The sequence below is a fragment of the Bos javanicus genome, chromosome 22 (assembly GCF_032452875.1).
Source record: "Bos javanicus breed banteng chromosome 22, ARS-OSU_banteng_1.0, whole genome shotgun sequence".
Taxonomy (NCBI): Eukaryota; Metazoa; Chordata; class Mammalia; order Artiodactyla; family Bovidae; genus Bos; species Bos javanicus.
In genome coordinates, this window is record NC_083889.1 from 25,007,999 (window position 1) to 25,022,480 (window position 14,482).

Here is a 14,482-nt window from a genome sequence, read left to right on the forward strand (position 1 = left end):
AAAAATATTTTTTACAATATTTGTAATTGAAATTGGTGTGACAAAGCTACTTTAACTAGTCAGGACAGAAGTTTATCCATGTTATTAATGTTTTATAATAGATTATATGTAGTCTTAGGAATATTTAGGACATTTAACAGCTTGAGCAGTGTGATGATTCATGTCATTTGGAGAAAGAAATGAGTGCTCCTTAGGACAGATGTAGAAACTCTTAATGAGTTTAAAACTATACTAATTGTTTATTCAACATTTAATTCAAAACCATTAAATTAGTACAGAACCCATAAATTCTTCCAGGTATACATCAGAATGGGACTGAGCAAATAAAACAACACTGAACTGAGGAGCCTTTAGAAGTGTGAAGTTACTCAGTCCTGTCTGACTCTTTGTGACCCCGTGGACTGTAAACTACCACACTCCTCCATCCATGAGATTTTCCAAGCAAGGGTACTGTAGTGGGTTGACATTTCTTTCTCCAGAGGATCTTCCTGACCCAGGGATCGAACCCGGGTCTCCCACATTGTAGGCAGACACTTTACCATCTGAGCCACCAAGGAAGTCCTAGGATCTCCGTAAAAGAAGCAAAAATGTCATCTACAATTTAATATGAATATTCAAGCTTCTAGAAGGAAGACAAAGATGGAATTGAGACTCATGTTTTTGAGACTATGGTGCATCCCTTAACTTTAATATTGTTATCATTTTGGGCCAGATAATTTTTTGTTGCATGTACGGGTCAGTCGATTCAGAGGGAAGTGGGGAGACTGTTCTGTGCATTACAGAATATCTAGCAGCATCTTTGGCCTCTATGTACTAGATGTTAGTAGATCCTTCAGTTGTGACTATCAGAAGTGTCTCTTCACATTGTCCTATATCCCCAGCAGGTAAAATGAACTTGGTTGTCATCAAGAGACATACTTTGGGAAAGTGACAATAATGGTTTAATGGTTTAATATTTGATAATTGAAGTGGTGGAAAGTGGTTAGATTCTTTGCATATCTTGATTGTTGAGGCCATTTTTGGAAAATGAGTTAGAATGACTACAAGAATTTGGCTTGAGCAACTGTCATTATAAGTTGTCATTCATAAAGTGGTAGGAGAAGCAAGTTTGGGGAGTGAGAATTAGGAGGTCAGTGTTAGGATGTAGCAAACTGATAAGCGAATATGATAAATTGCTCGTTGGATTTTGGAATTAAGAAAAATGCTTACATTGGTTTATCATTTTGGGAATTAGCTTATTGATGTTATTTTAGATGATGAGACTAGATGAGTTACCAAGTGAATGGTAGTATATTCCAAATTAAGAAAATTGATAAGAGGAAATTGGAAAAGAGTGACTCAAGAGATTAAAGGAAAATCTGACAAATACTGTGTCTTGGCAATGAAGTGAGATATATATGAAGAAGAATATGATCAGTAGTCTGATAGAATAAGAAAGATGAAGACTGAGAACTGACCACTGGACTAAACAGTGTGGAGGCTACTAGTCACCCTGTTAAGAGAAATTCTGATGCCTGGTTGCATGGATTCAAAACAGAATGGACAAGAAGAATTGAAAAACGCAAGCTCATACAGACAAATTTTTAAAAGAGCTTTGGTATAAAGGGGAAAAGTCCAATATGGCAATAGCCATAGGGGGAATCATGGTCAGAAAATGACTATTTTTAAAATTATGTGAGTATGGTGGTGTGAATGATACCTGAGAGGGGATAATAGAGATGAAAAAGACAAAGTGAAGGAGAAGGACAAGAAAGGGGTGGGGAGGGAGAAAAAGAGGGAGAGAGACGGAGGGAGGTTTGAAAGAGAGAGGTTGAATGAGAGAGAAAGGGAGAAAGAGAGAGAGAGAATATCCCTGAACGTGAGAAGGAATTAATTTATTGTACAAGTGGGGAATTAATCTATTGTATAAGTGGAAGAGGTGAGTTCATGACCCATATCTCCCAAATTGTGCTTTCCAGTTTACTTGATAAATTTTGTTTGAGCAAAACATAGCTAAAACTTGACTTTTTCTAAATATTAGATGAGAAAAATAGAATCACAGTAAAAATATGATGTTATACTGGTAATGATAATTGATTATATAGTATTTATTTCAAGTTCTTCATAAACATCTAATAAATGATGCCAAAGAAATTTATCTTCTAAGATACAAATCCACCAAAACAGAGATCAAGAGTGGAGACAAAATTTGAGAAACTGTAATGAAGTTGAATGATTTCTAACTGACTTACTATAAAGGTCAGTCACAGGCTGGCAGTGGGAAGACAGAGGGGAAAACTTATTTAGCATGTCTTTATGTATTCATTCATTTGGGAATTTATGAATAGGATGTTATTTGGTCTCTAGAGTAGTTTCTCATCTAAGAAGAAGACCACCAAATTACTTTGCTGAGAAAATATAAAACAGAGGGTCTTTGAACTGCCTATCACCAAGCCCAGTTGAGGGTGAGGAAAATCCTACTGAAAATAAGGGAATTAAGGAAATATGTACACAGTGAGAGCTGAGATTTGTGTGTTGTAACCCTATTCAGCTCCGAGAGTGCTGTCTGCTTGGCCTTTGCTCTCCAGACAGGAAACCTGGGAGGGACGTGAGGGACGGTTGTCCTAGGAGTCTGATAAGCCTAAAGAGAAGATACTCCAATATTTTTCTTCAGTTCAGTCCAGTTCAGTTCAGTCGCTCAGTCGTGTCTGACTCTTTGCGACCCCATGAATCACAGCACGCCAGGCCTCCCTGTCCAGATCATCTAAATATGAAGTTAAATCATTCAAAATTCCCACTCTTGATTAGAGCTTTCTGTAGGATTTTTAGTGATCTAAATATGAACAGACAACAGTTCCACGATGTATCTTCAAACACCTCTTAATAAAGGATAGGACGTAAAACAAAGAGCAAACAAAGTGTTTGGGAAAAGAGAGACCTTTCAGAAAAAAACAAAGAAAAGAGAAAAAACTACAAGCAATACTTCCAGAGGAAAGGAAGAAAAGACCAAGATATTACTTAAAAGAATAGACAGAAAATAAAAAGACACTTAGAAAAAAATTTTTTTTAAAAAGCAAAAATACAAAAGAAAATCTGGAAGGTAAAGTTGAGAAAATATCCTAGAAGGTAGAGCAAAAACAGCTATAAAATGGATGTGAGGATATAGAAACATTATGTATAACATGTATATATAAAACATATAAACATGTAGATAGACTCAGTTTCTCAGTTCAGTCACTCAGTCATGTCTGACTCTTTGAAGCCCCATGAATTGCAGCACGCCTATCTAAATATATATATTAAAATACAATAAATTCTACACATAGATGAGTAGATACATACACACATGCATACATATACTCATAAACTTGAATGCCAGTCTAGGAAATCTATTATAAATGGGCATTTCAGAAAAAGAAATGGAGTAAATTATTACTCAGAAAAATATCCCAGGCCCAAAGAGCTATGAGCTTCCAGGATGACAAAGTGCACCAAATGCCCTGTAAAAAAGGCTGAAAATAGATTTACACCAATCATCATGTAATTGTGGGACACTTGAGAAAAAAGGACCTCTAGACAGAGAGAGTGAGAAAAGATGTCACAAACAACAGGTCAGAAATCAAAATGGTTTCAGCTTTTAGAGCAGAGCAAGATTTCCAAATTTATGAACAATCATGATTTCCAATCCAGGATTCTGTTTCCAATTAAAGCATCAATCAAATGTAAGCTTAGTGTAAAGACCTTTTCAAAAATGAAAGATCTAAAAAAAATACATTTTTATTGATTTCTTTCTCAAAAATCCATTGGAAGATGCAATCTATTCAAACGAGGAAGTGTGTCAAGAGAAAGGCATGGTGCTTAGGCAACCAGGCTCCCCGACAGACAGAAAGGCAGATCAATATCAAAGTAAGAGAGTAGAGATAGGATTGAGGAATGAATTGTTGTCAGGTCCGTAGAAAACTAAGCAAACAAACAAGAAAATTACTAACTTTAGGGAAAGCAAACACAGGGAAATGAAAGCTAATACTCTGAAATAAACCCTACAGAGAAAACTAACAAACAAGGAAATTGGTGTGATGGAGTCTAATTCCCTACCTCTAGCAAGACAGAAATGGAGGAGTATTTAATCTTTATTTAATATACTTTTCCTCTTTGTACCAATACTTGCAGTAGGCTTGGTTGCTTTATATCCTCTTAGCCAATGCAAAATGATCTGCTCAGACATGTGTTTTGCAGATTAAAATCTATTTGCAGCATTTCATATTTATATTGTATTCTACCACAGGCAGAATATAATTTAATTCCAATGCACAAAGTAACCATGGTCAATATATTATAGTTTCCCTGCAGTTACCATTACCCATTTATCTTCCACTTCAATATTTAAATGATTTGGAGCAAATATTAAAAGACTACCCTGAACCCCTGAGTAAAAGAAACAAATGAAGAACCGTCTGGAGAAAGTAATTGTCTTAAATTTAAGTTGTCTAAATGAAAAAAACAGGTCTAGGTATCATGCAAAGTAACACTGAAAAATTCCCTAGCAAGTAATATAAAAGTAATATAAAATGTAAACACAGATCTTCTGTATTAACAAGTAATCAAAACAGGGCCTTACATGTGTTTGAAAAGAGCATGCACCCTGGATTCTGCTTAATGAATTAAATATACCAACAACTCACTTTCAAAGAGGTTAATACATAATAGGCAATGACTATTTATGGGATCATATTTATATTTCCTATAAATAGATAATGTTCACTCAGTCCTCCAACTGTAACTTTATTCTGGGTTGTAGTAAAAAACCAGGTTGAAGTGTTCTGTAGATTTATAAGAGATGAAATTAGAAAATTTTAATTTTGCCTGGCTATAGGACCTAATAGAAAATGTTGCCTTCTGAATGTTTATGTTAGGTTTGCATGCGTGCATGCTGAGTCGCTTCAGTTGTGTCCAACTCTGTGACGTTATAGACTATAGCCCACCAGGCTCCTCTGTCCATGGGATTCTCCAGGCAAGAATACTGAAGGGGGTTGCCATGCCCTCCTCCAGGGCACCTTCCCCACCCAGGGGTTGAATCTCTGTCTCTTGTACTGGCAGGCATGTTCTTTACCACTAGTGCCACCTGGGAAGCCCTATGTTAGATTTAGGGAAGATGAAGTAAGAAAATAAAATCCAGAAGAGGAAAATTAGAGTCAATTAATTCCGTTGATTATTTTTCCCCTCTGCACTCCCTTACCCCCTTTCCTACCCTATTCCTTTTCTTGACTTGAATGAATTTGCTAATAACTCTTTGAGTATTCAGGATCCAAAGACTGAAAAGCTTGCATCTGGGTGTTTTTTTGTTTTTTTTTTTTTAATGTTGTAATGCCACACATTTTTCCTTAAAAAAAAACAGGCACTAGAGCTTGAATGACCACTGCACTAGTTTAGAAATAGAATATCTGAGGAACAAAGAAGTCTATTCACTACTTTAGCCTCAGAACGGAATCACTGAAAAAAAAAAGACTGAACTTCCGATTGTTAACCAAATACTTCGGGCACAGTGTGAATAAATTTGAGAGGGAAAATGGAGGCAAAGTTATTTAAAATTCAAGATTTTTTTTTTTTTTACTGCACAGACTAGACCCACTGTTGGTAAAGTTTTGCTTAGTTTTGCTCATTTTTAATAAAGAGAAGGTAAATGGCTAGTGGTTTAAGTCAAGTGAGGGAAGTCAGATACCAAAGAGTGAGTATGTACTGTATGATTGCATTTATATGGCGTATATGGCAGAAAAAAATCATGACAGTTGTTGCTTCTAGGAATAGGGTGGGGCCAGGGAGGGGCATGAGGGAACAATATGTGAAAGTGAAAGTGTTAGTAATTCAGCTGTGTTCTACTCTTTGCAACCCCATGGGCTGTAGCCTGCCAGGCTTCTCTGTCCATGGAATTCTGCAGGCAAAATGCTGAGGTGGGTTGCCATTCCTTTCTCCAGGGAATCTTCCCAACCCAGAGATTGAATCCAGGTTTCCAGTATTGCAGGCAGATTCTCTACTGTCTGAGCCACCAGGCAGGCTGATAATGTATTTTGGTAGACTTTGGGGTTGCAGGGGTGTATGCATTTGCCAAAATTCAGAAAATGTACACTTAAGACTTTCTTTACATATGTAAAGTTATCAAATATTGAACTATATTTAATTAATTAAAATGAAGTATTTAGAGGGAAGTACTAATATCTGCAAATTACTATATCTTTTTCTAAACTTTAAACAATGCCATGTGAAATTATCTCATGTAATTATTATTACATAACTTTACTGGAATGTAAAAAAGAAGGATAAAAAGAGTTCTGCCACTTAATATCAATAACACAAGGACCTTGTCAAGTAATTCTAGCCCTCTATACCTCAATCTCTAATGATCACTTGCTTCAAAGGGTTGTTCTGAGGGTTCAGTGAGATGACATACATCAAGGACCTGTGACAATGCCTGGAGCAGAGTATGTACTTGATAAAAAATATTAATGATGATAATAAATAATACAACATTAATAACAGCAAAAACACACTCTTTAGGATCTCATGCTAGGTTTTAATTGAACTAATAAATCTAATTTCAAAGTCTCTGCTTTTCACCACTTTAAGAAGTGATATATGCTCATCTATTTGACCTCTTTAATTGGCACAAACCACAAGCTATACATCCCCTATTTTTACTAAGAGTAAATAAAACAATGCAAAATTTTAACAAATAGTAGGTTTGGTGACAATTTTCTTGAATAATCAAAAATGTGCAAACTTATAATTCATTAATTATAATTAATATACGATGTCCATCCTATAATGTATAATATATATTTAAAAGAAAAAAAGCTGCTTAACATACCTGGAGTGATATGTGCTTGATTTTTAAAAGACTATGAACTAAATTGTTATGAAGGCCGAAACATTATTGACATTATTGGGTTTCCTTACATGAATGCTTTTGGTTTTTTTCTCCTTTATTCTTGAAGAAATTAAGGTCTCAAGAACTCACTCAGCATTATTTTCAGTGTTGGAGGGGGAATGAAAATTTCATATCCAGACAGAGTAAAAATTCACTATATATTTTTTCACCTTAATAATACTTCCACTAAAAATTTTTAAGTCAAAGTCTTCTTTATATTAAATCTTTTAATTCATTCTTTGCATAAAATTGGGATGTAGAGTTAAACATTTGGGGAAAGACATTAGCAGTACTCGGAGAATTCAACCACTACAAAATAGTGGATATATTCCATTGTGTCTTGTCACCTCTGTGAAATTGTATTTTTGGTTTACTCAGGAAAGCTGGGCTTCTAGATACAGCTGAGTTAAACACCTCAAATCTTTTAAACTACCATGGAAAGCCACAAAGCCTCCAATTATCTGCCTATCTTAGTATTTCTCTTAGTAAATGTAAAATCACATTAGTGAACACCCTCTTCTGCTGGAGAAAATGGATAGGCCACTCTCCATGCTGGTATAATAAAGACTTCTATCACAAAGAATAAACAACTAAATGAGCAGCAATAAACTTAATTTGCACATTAGATATGCTTTTCCAAGTTCCGACATTTCAGTTGAAAATAATGCTGAAGCAATGAGGCCTATAATTGAACATCCAAAACTTCTCCAGTGGGGAAACAAAAACAAATGTTGCCTGCAAACAAGATCATTCCTAGAGCCTGCTGTTTCTGTGCTTTTTAATAATTTTCCAAATGCCAGATAAAATAATTTTCCCTTTTATGTGACTTTCATATACCTCTTAGTGTATGTACACATTGTAATTTTACTAGTCCTCAAAACAAAGACATTTAAAGTCTCTTTCCTTTCAATTTCCTGTTTGTGCCCATGGAACATGTCCTCAAATTACCCTGGGCATCTTCTGAGGCTCTGGCAAGGCTGGTGCTAATTGCACTTCCAATATTTGAATGGCAAATTGCTTTATCCTGCTGCATTAGTGAAATAGAAATTTCCAACATACAGTGCAGATAACTTCAGAATCCTCTTAACACAGATAAGCCATATCAGCTAAAAACTAAGCTGAAAAATATCTTACTCTTGTAACTATTATCTTTTTACATGTTATCTAGCAACAACATTTCTTGCATGACTGAGGCTGATAAGTAAATTCAAAGAAAGATGATTGTTTTATCAGTTTTACTGAAATTTCTCATTTGCTCTTTACCACCATATTACCAGAAAGGTCACTGTAAGCTGATCTTGATTTGAGAGACAAAATTATATTTGATGCTGTAATGACAATAAATGAACACTATAGACAGGAAAATACAAACACATACACATATACAGGCACGCACACACACACACACACACACACACACACATATGCAAGCACAGAGAGAAATATTAAATCGTCATCACAGCCAGATGGCTGCTCTTAATAGTCAAGAAAATGACTGAATCAATGCATACTATTACGTTTCCTTCTCAGATTACATCTTCAACTCTATAGGTTGTAAAATAATAATTTTTGGCAGTAATACCTTCAACATTCCTACATGAAAGGGAATTAGAGATAGCAGCCTCATTAAGAGGAAATGCCAATGATAGACTTATCTTAAAACTATTTTGTATAAGAATCCCACAGTGTATGCATTACAGATCAGCAATAAAGCAAAGTTGCTAAATATGCTTTTATATTTTGTGTTTATGTAGTTTTTGTAAATGTGTTATGTATATGTGTTTATTTTTATTACATTAATGGCTACTATCAATGGCAAAGAAGCAAAAAATCCCCAAATCCCCTTGAAATGGGATGTGGATATTTCATGAAGGCTAAAAATAACAAACACATATTCTTTCCCACCATGGGATATAAATGACTGAAAATAATGATATTCATGCATATTGATATAAGCCTTTTGCATATGTAAATCATCTGGAATTGTACTGAAAATACAAGAACAGTGAGTTCTGTCCATGAAGTATTTTAGATTTTCATGTAGCTTCCTATTTGTCCCCCTTTGCAGAGTGTGGAGTTCTCTGTGCGTTTAAATCATGTAACTACAAACACTAAAATTGGAAAAGTGAAAGCATTTAGAAGTTTATTATTTGCCTTTGAAGTGCTCTACTGTGAAGTAGTCTAACAAGTATAAATCCTGAAAAATTGAAAACTTTCAGATTTTAGAGCAGAGAAGTCAGGATAGAAATTATCTCTGAGAACCAAGGGGGATAAGGTGAGATCCTGTCACTCAATCAATAAATATTTAGTGAACACATACAGTTCCCAGGGCTGTTCCCAGGGCTGTGATAACCTTGCCTTCTTCATTTCTTTTCTAGAAGAAGGGAAAGATAAGGAGAAAATACATGTGAATAAGTGAATCATATCATTTGTAGGAAGATGAAATATGCTACAGAAGAAGGAAAAGTGGAAAAGATGAAGATGAGCAGGAATGCAGGTTGAGATCATTTTGTTTTAATATCTCCAGCAAAGGACATTAGAAGTAAGCAAAACTATGTCAGCTTTTTAACTGAGAAATCTTATTTAATTATTTTCTTACTCACAGAGATTAGAGTATCTGGGGATTATGGTATGTTTTATGGAAAATCCCAAAATACCTATCAACTTGTTTCTGTCCTAAGAATCAGGAACCTCCATGGCTATGTTTCACTTCTGAAGTATCCACATGCTATCTTTAGAACTAAGCGGATGTTTCTGAGTTTCTCATATTTATGTGAATCTTCTCACTTGATTTTTCTTCCATTGATTAGTAATGTACAATATTGTGGTGCCAAAGGCAAAAGAAAATATTGAGGAAGAAAAACTATCTGTGTTGCTTAATCTATTTATAATTTTTTTTTTCGTTAGTCTTTGGGGTGAAAGGATCTCATCATTGTATTTAAGCAGCAAACTGTTGGTCCCGCTTACCCATCACCAGTAGTCCACCAAAACTTTTGAGAAACTACATTTTCACTACTGATGTGTTCTGTCTTTAATATTTCACGTTTTAATTCCTACTGGATTTCTCCATACCTAGAAAAATTAACTGCATGTCTTTCCAGCATATATTAATCTTCTATTGTAATGTAATGAATGAATACCACTCATAGCATCTAAATTGGAAATAAGGTAATCTCTTTTTCTTCCCTTGATGGACATGTTATTTCTTCAAACATAAAGCATTCACACTTTTTAGTACATGAGTATTACCAAAAAGCTGCTGGGGAAATTCCCTATCATTAAATATAATTATAGCACATTCCTTGAAACATTAAGTCCATATCAGTCTTAAAAACCTGATGACAATACAGTATTAAAGAAGTGAAGTTTTTCAAAATATGCCACACTGGTTGGATTTTTACACAAGTTCTATCATTTACATTTCCCCTGAGTGTTTCAGACAATTGTTGGCATAATATAATAGGCTTGAGATAAAGTTGACAGAAATATCTTCTAGGGATAAAAGTGGGTGTTTATTTTCCTTTAGACATTTTAAAGGATAATTGGTGGGTAATAGCTAACTACTTTTTGTTGAACTTATTTATTTCTAGTAGAAATAATGATAAAACACCAATTGCTGAATTTAATCATTTGGGCTTAATAAGCTGCTCAGACTCCTCTATCAAGACAGTCATTTTGATCATCCAGGAGGCAATGAAATGATAAAGTGACCTGGCTTCCCCTAAACATACTAGTTTTATGAGCTGAGATTCAATAAAGTAGCAGAGATGGAGAATAGAAGCGTCTAATCCTAATTGTGTCCCCTGGTGATATATGGAGATACATTTGGACTGATACTAGTTTAAAAGTTTCAAGAATAGATTGTGCACTTTTACCATCTGAAATTGGGTGAACATATCCGTTTACTGTGATGGGAATCTAATAATGATTCACATGTCACCAATATTTTATTTTTTTATCTTTGTAAAAAACTGCTTATTAAGGCGAATGCAAGAAAGTCTGCATTTTGCTAGTTATAGTTAAGTACCCAGAGTTATAGAAACAAATGAATCGACTATGTGCTTGGCAGCCTTACATCCAGGTAAAATTTTTATACAAATTGAGAGTTTCTGAAAGAAACCTCACTAACATCATCAAAATATTCATAAATTCCTCTCATGGAGGCATTTGTGGAAATCCACATATTTTAAGTGGAGGTTTTAGTTTTGTCTTATTACCCACTGGACAGCTTTTGAACTGTCAAGCTATTCACATCTACCATTCTGTTCCACTGGCAAAGTGAGCATGCTATTAATAAATATAAGGGTACTACTCAAATAAGCTGTGAAACCAAATATTTCACATATGCAATATGATGCAGGGTTGACAGTGATAGAGGTCAGGTATGCAAATGTATCTCCAGTGTTCATCGAGCACAAACAAAGATAGTAAAATACCTTTTATGATGAGGCTGCCAGTGTTCTTTGCAACACCAAACTGATTTGTAGCTATGCAAGTATATAATCCAGCATCCGACCTGGTAACATTATATATTTTGAGGCTGCCGTCCTCCAAGAGAAACACTCTAAAAAGAAAATTTATAATTAATATAAGTAAGGTTCTGTAAAACTGGTAAGCTTTAACCTCTTACTTTCATTTTAAAGCATTTCTAAAACCATGGCTGTATTTGATAATATGAATATATCCCTTTCCTATTATTCTGCTTTTAATTGTGAGTAATCTCTGAATCTGCATATTAGAAAAAATGACAGTTGCTTTTATTCTGACACAGTATTGACAGTTATTTATGCTGTCACTTGAATTATCATTGGTGATACCAATGCACATTAAAAATCAAATGAGTGCTTGATGCTGCAATGCCCATTTGCTTGATTAAAAACAAATGCAACTATTCACTGTGCATTTTGAAAAGTCAACTCTCTGCTGAAAATTGAAGTTGGTATTAGAGACATGCAAGCTGATTTTCACACTGTTAACTCTGTGGCTTTATAAACCGGCTTTTACTTAGGACTTTCAGCTACCAAACAATAGGTTCTCAACCATGATGATATTTGCCTGTGCTAGTGAGCTAAAGGAACTATCCACATGGTCCCATAGCTAAAGGCCTCAGGCCCATCTTGTTATGTGGCCTAGTCCATCAAAAGGAGAAAGGAGTAAAATGAATGAAGACTTCAAAAAGTCAGACTGAATTAAATATTCCTAAAATGCATGTAATCATATAGAATACAATGGAGGGATAGCTATTTAAGAACTTTCAGCCTTTCATAAAATGGTTCCTATGAAATTTTCTCTGAAACTCAGAAATAGTCAAAAGCAAACATCAGAACATTGTTGTAATCAAGGGAAACCCTAAGATTGGTTTCTTGGCAAAATCATCACCAAGTATTTTAATAAGGAGACAAAATGAAACAAAAGAACATGTACCCAATTTTGTGTTATAAATTTAAATTTATGGTCTTTTAAAAATACAGACTGCTATATTCAAAATGGATAACCAACAAGGAAGGACATATTATGATAACCAACAAGGAAGGACATATTGTATAATACATGAAACTCTACCCATTGTTATATGTCAGCCTGAATGGGAGGGGAGTTTGTGTCACCCGAAATTACCACAACATTGTTAATTGGCTATGCCCAAATACAAAATAAAAAGTTGAAAGTTTGTAAAAAACAAAACAAAACTGTAAAAGCACTAGCTAGGTAGTCAGTATTGCATAAAAATAAATAGTGAAAATTCATTTGTAATGACAGTGGTTTTAAAGGAAAGAAAGGAATGTGGCATGCATATCACATCTATTAAAAATAGCAAAACCATATTTGTTTCATTGCAAACATATCATTGTTTCTAATATGTTTATTACAGGAAATGTAGCTAATATAATTAATTACCCAATTTGAAACACAGAGAATATTAGCCAAGTACAATTTGTACCAAACCAGCTTCTGATGTTAGTTTATATTTCGTGATAGTCCCATATTCTATTGCCAAGTGAGTGAAAGGATCCACTTCTGGGTTTAGAATGTTCCATGACACATAATCAGAAGTTTTTAAGTCATTATCTTGGAGTATTCCCCATTAGCAAACATTTGATATTTAATTTCTGAAATGTCTAGATGTCTTGATCCCAATTTATGTTAACAGTTGAATCATACTGTTAATGAACAGTAACAAAGATATTCCAGTATGTAGCAAGGGTCTGGCCCCAAACAATTCCTTATCTGATTCAATTAGAAGAAATCGATGTGAGATACATGTGGGTGCATCATTTACCTCTAGAATTTAGGAAAAACTAAGAATTTTAAGCAATATAGAAACATTAAATTTTTGCCAAAATAATTTTAAATGTTAAAAATATATACCTGCTGATAGCTAAAGGCCAACAACTTCCCAACTAGTACTGTCAATGCTTGTATGTTGTATAATGTTTCACTTAACTTGCAGAAAAGGAAAATTCATATAAACTGTGGTTTATTATTACCTGAGTATACCATTCTTTTAACTCATTGTGTATGTTCAGTAGTTTGTTAAATTGAACTGAAATTGTCATCATTGAAACAGATTATTTCTTTAGATATCTTAGAAAATCAATAGACATTTCTCAAGCTTGGGATAATAAGAAGGCATACTAAGACTAGGAAAAGTTAAAATCTGTACAAATCTAAGCAGCTAATAAGTGTCAAAGAGTGAATTGAACATTGCAACTGAGTGCTCATTTTCTTTCAAAAATCATTGCTTTGCCTCACTTGCAGTAAATAATTGTGCATGTTGAATATGACATTCAAGAAATATCTGTTGAGCCATCATTAGATGCCCTTAAGATAATCTTAGGTGTTTATGCCTCAAAATGTAGTCTCATCCCAGACCTACTGAATCAAACTTTGCATATTAACATGATTTTCAGTAATTTATAAGCACAATAACGTTTGAGAACATTGTTCAAGTCATTATAATAAAGATTTCAGTCTGTGTTATTGACTATGCCAAAGCCTTTGACTGTGTGGATCACAATAAACACTGGAGAATTCTGAAAGAGATGGGAATACCACACCACCTGACGTGCCTCTTGAGAAACCTGTATGTAGGCCAGAAAGCAACAGTTAGAACTGGACATGGAACAACAGACTGGTTCCAAAAGGAAAAGGAGTACGTCAAGGCTGTATATTGGCACCCTTTTATTTAACTTATATGCAGAGTACATCATGAGAAACGCTGGGCTGGAAGAAGCACAAGCTGGAATCAAGATTGCCGGGAGAAATATCAATAACCTCAGATATGCAGATGACACCACCTTTATGGCAGAAAGTGAAGAGGAACTAAAGAGCCTCTTGATGAAAGTGAAAGAGGAGAGTGAAAAAGTTGGCTTAAAGCTCAACATTCAGAAAACGAAGATCATGGCATCTGGTTCTATCACTTCATGGCAAATCGATGGGGAAACAGTGGAAACAGTGGCTGACTTTATTTTTGGGGGCTCCAAAATCACTGCAGATGGTGATTGCAGCCATGAAATTAAAAGACACTTACTCCTTGGAAGGAAAGTTCTGACCAACCTAGACAGCATATTAAAAAGCAGAGAC

The 14,482-nt window shown here is 34.6% G+C and overlaps 1 protein-coding gene across 1 annotated transcript in view; it reads right to left on the minus strand.

Moving 5' to 3' along the window:
- CNTN6 (contactin 6) overlaps positions 1-14,482 on the minus strand; it is a 319,039-nt gene that overhangs the window by 37,788 nt on the left and 266,769 nt on the right. Inside the window, exon 12 of the mRNA XM_061396383.1 lies at positions 11,338-11,465. Within this exon, the coding sequence (XP_061252367.1) occupies positions 11,338-11,465 (128 nt within the window). The remainder of the gene's footprint in view (positions 1-11,337; positions 11,466-14,482) is intronic.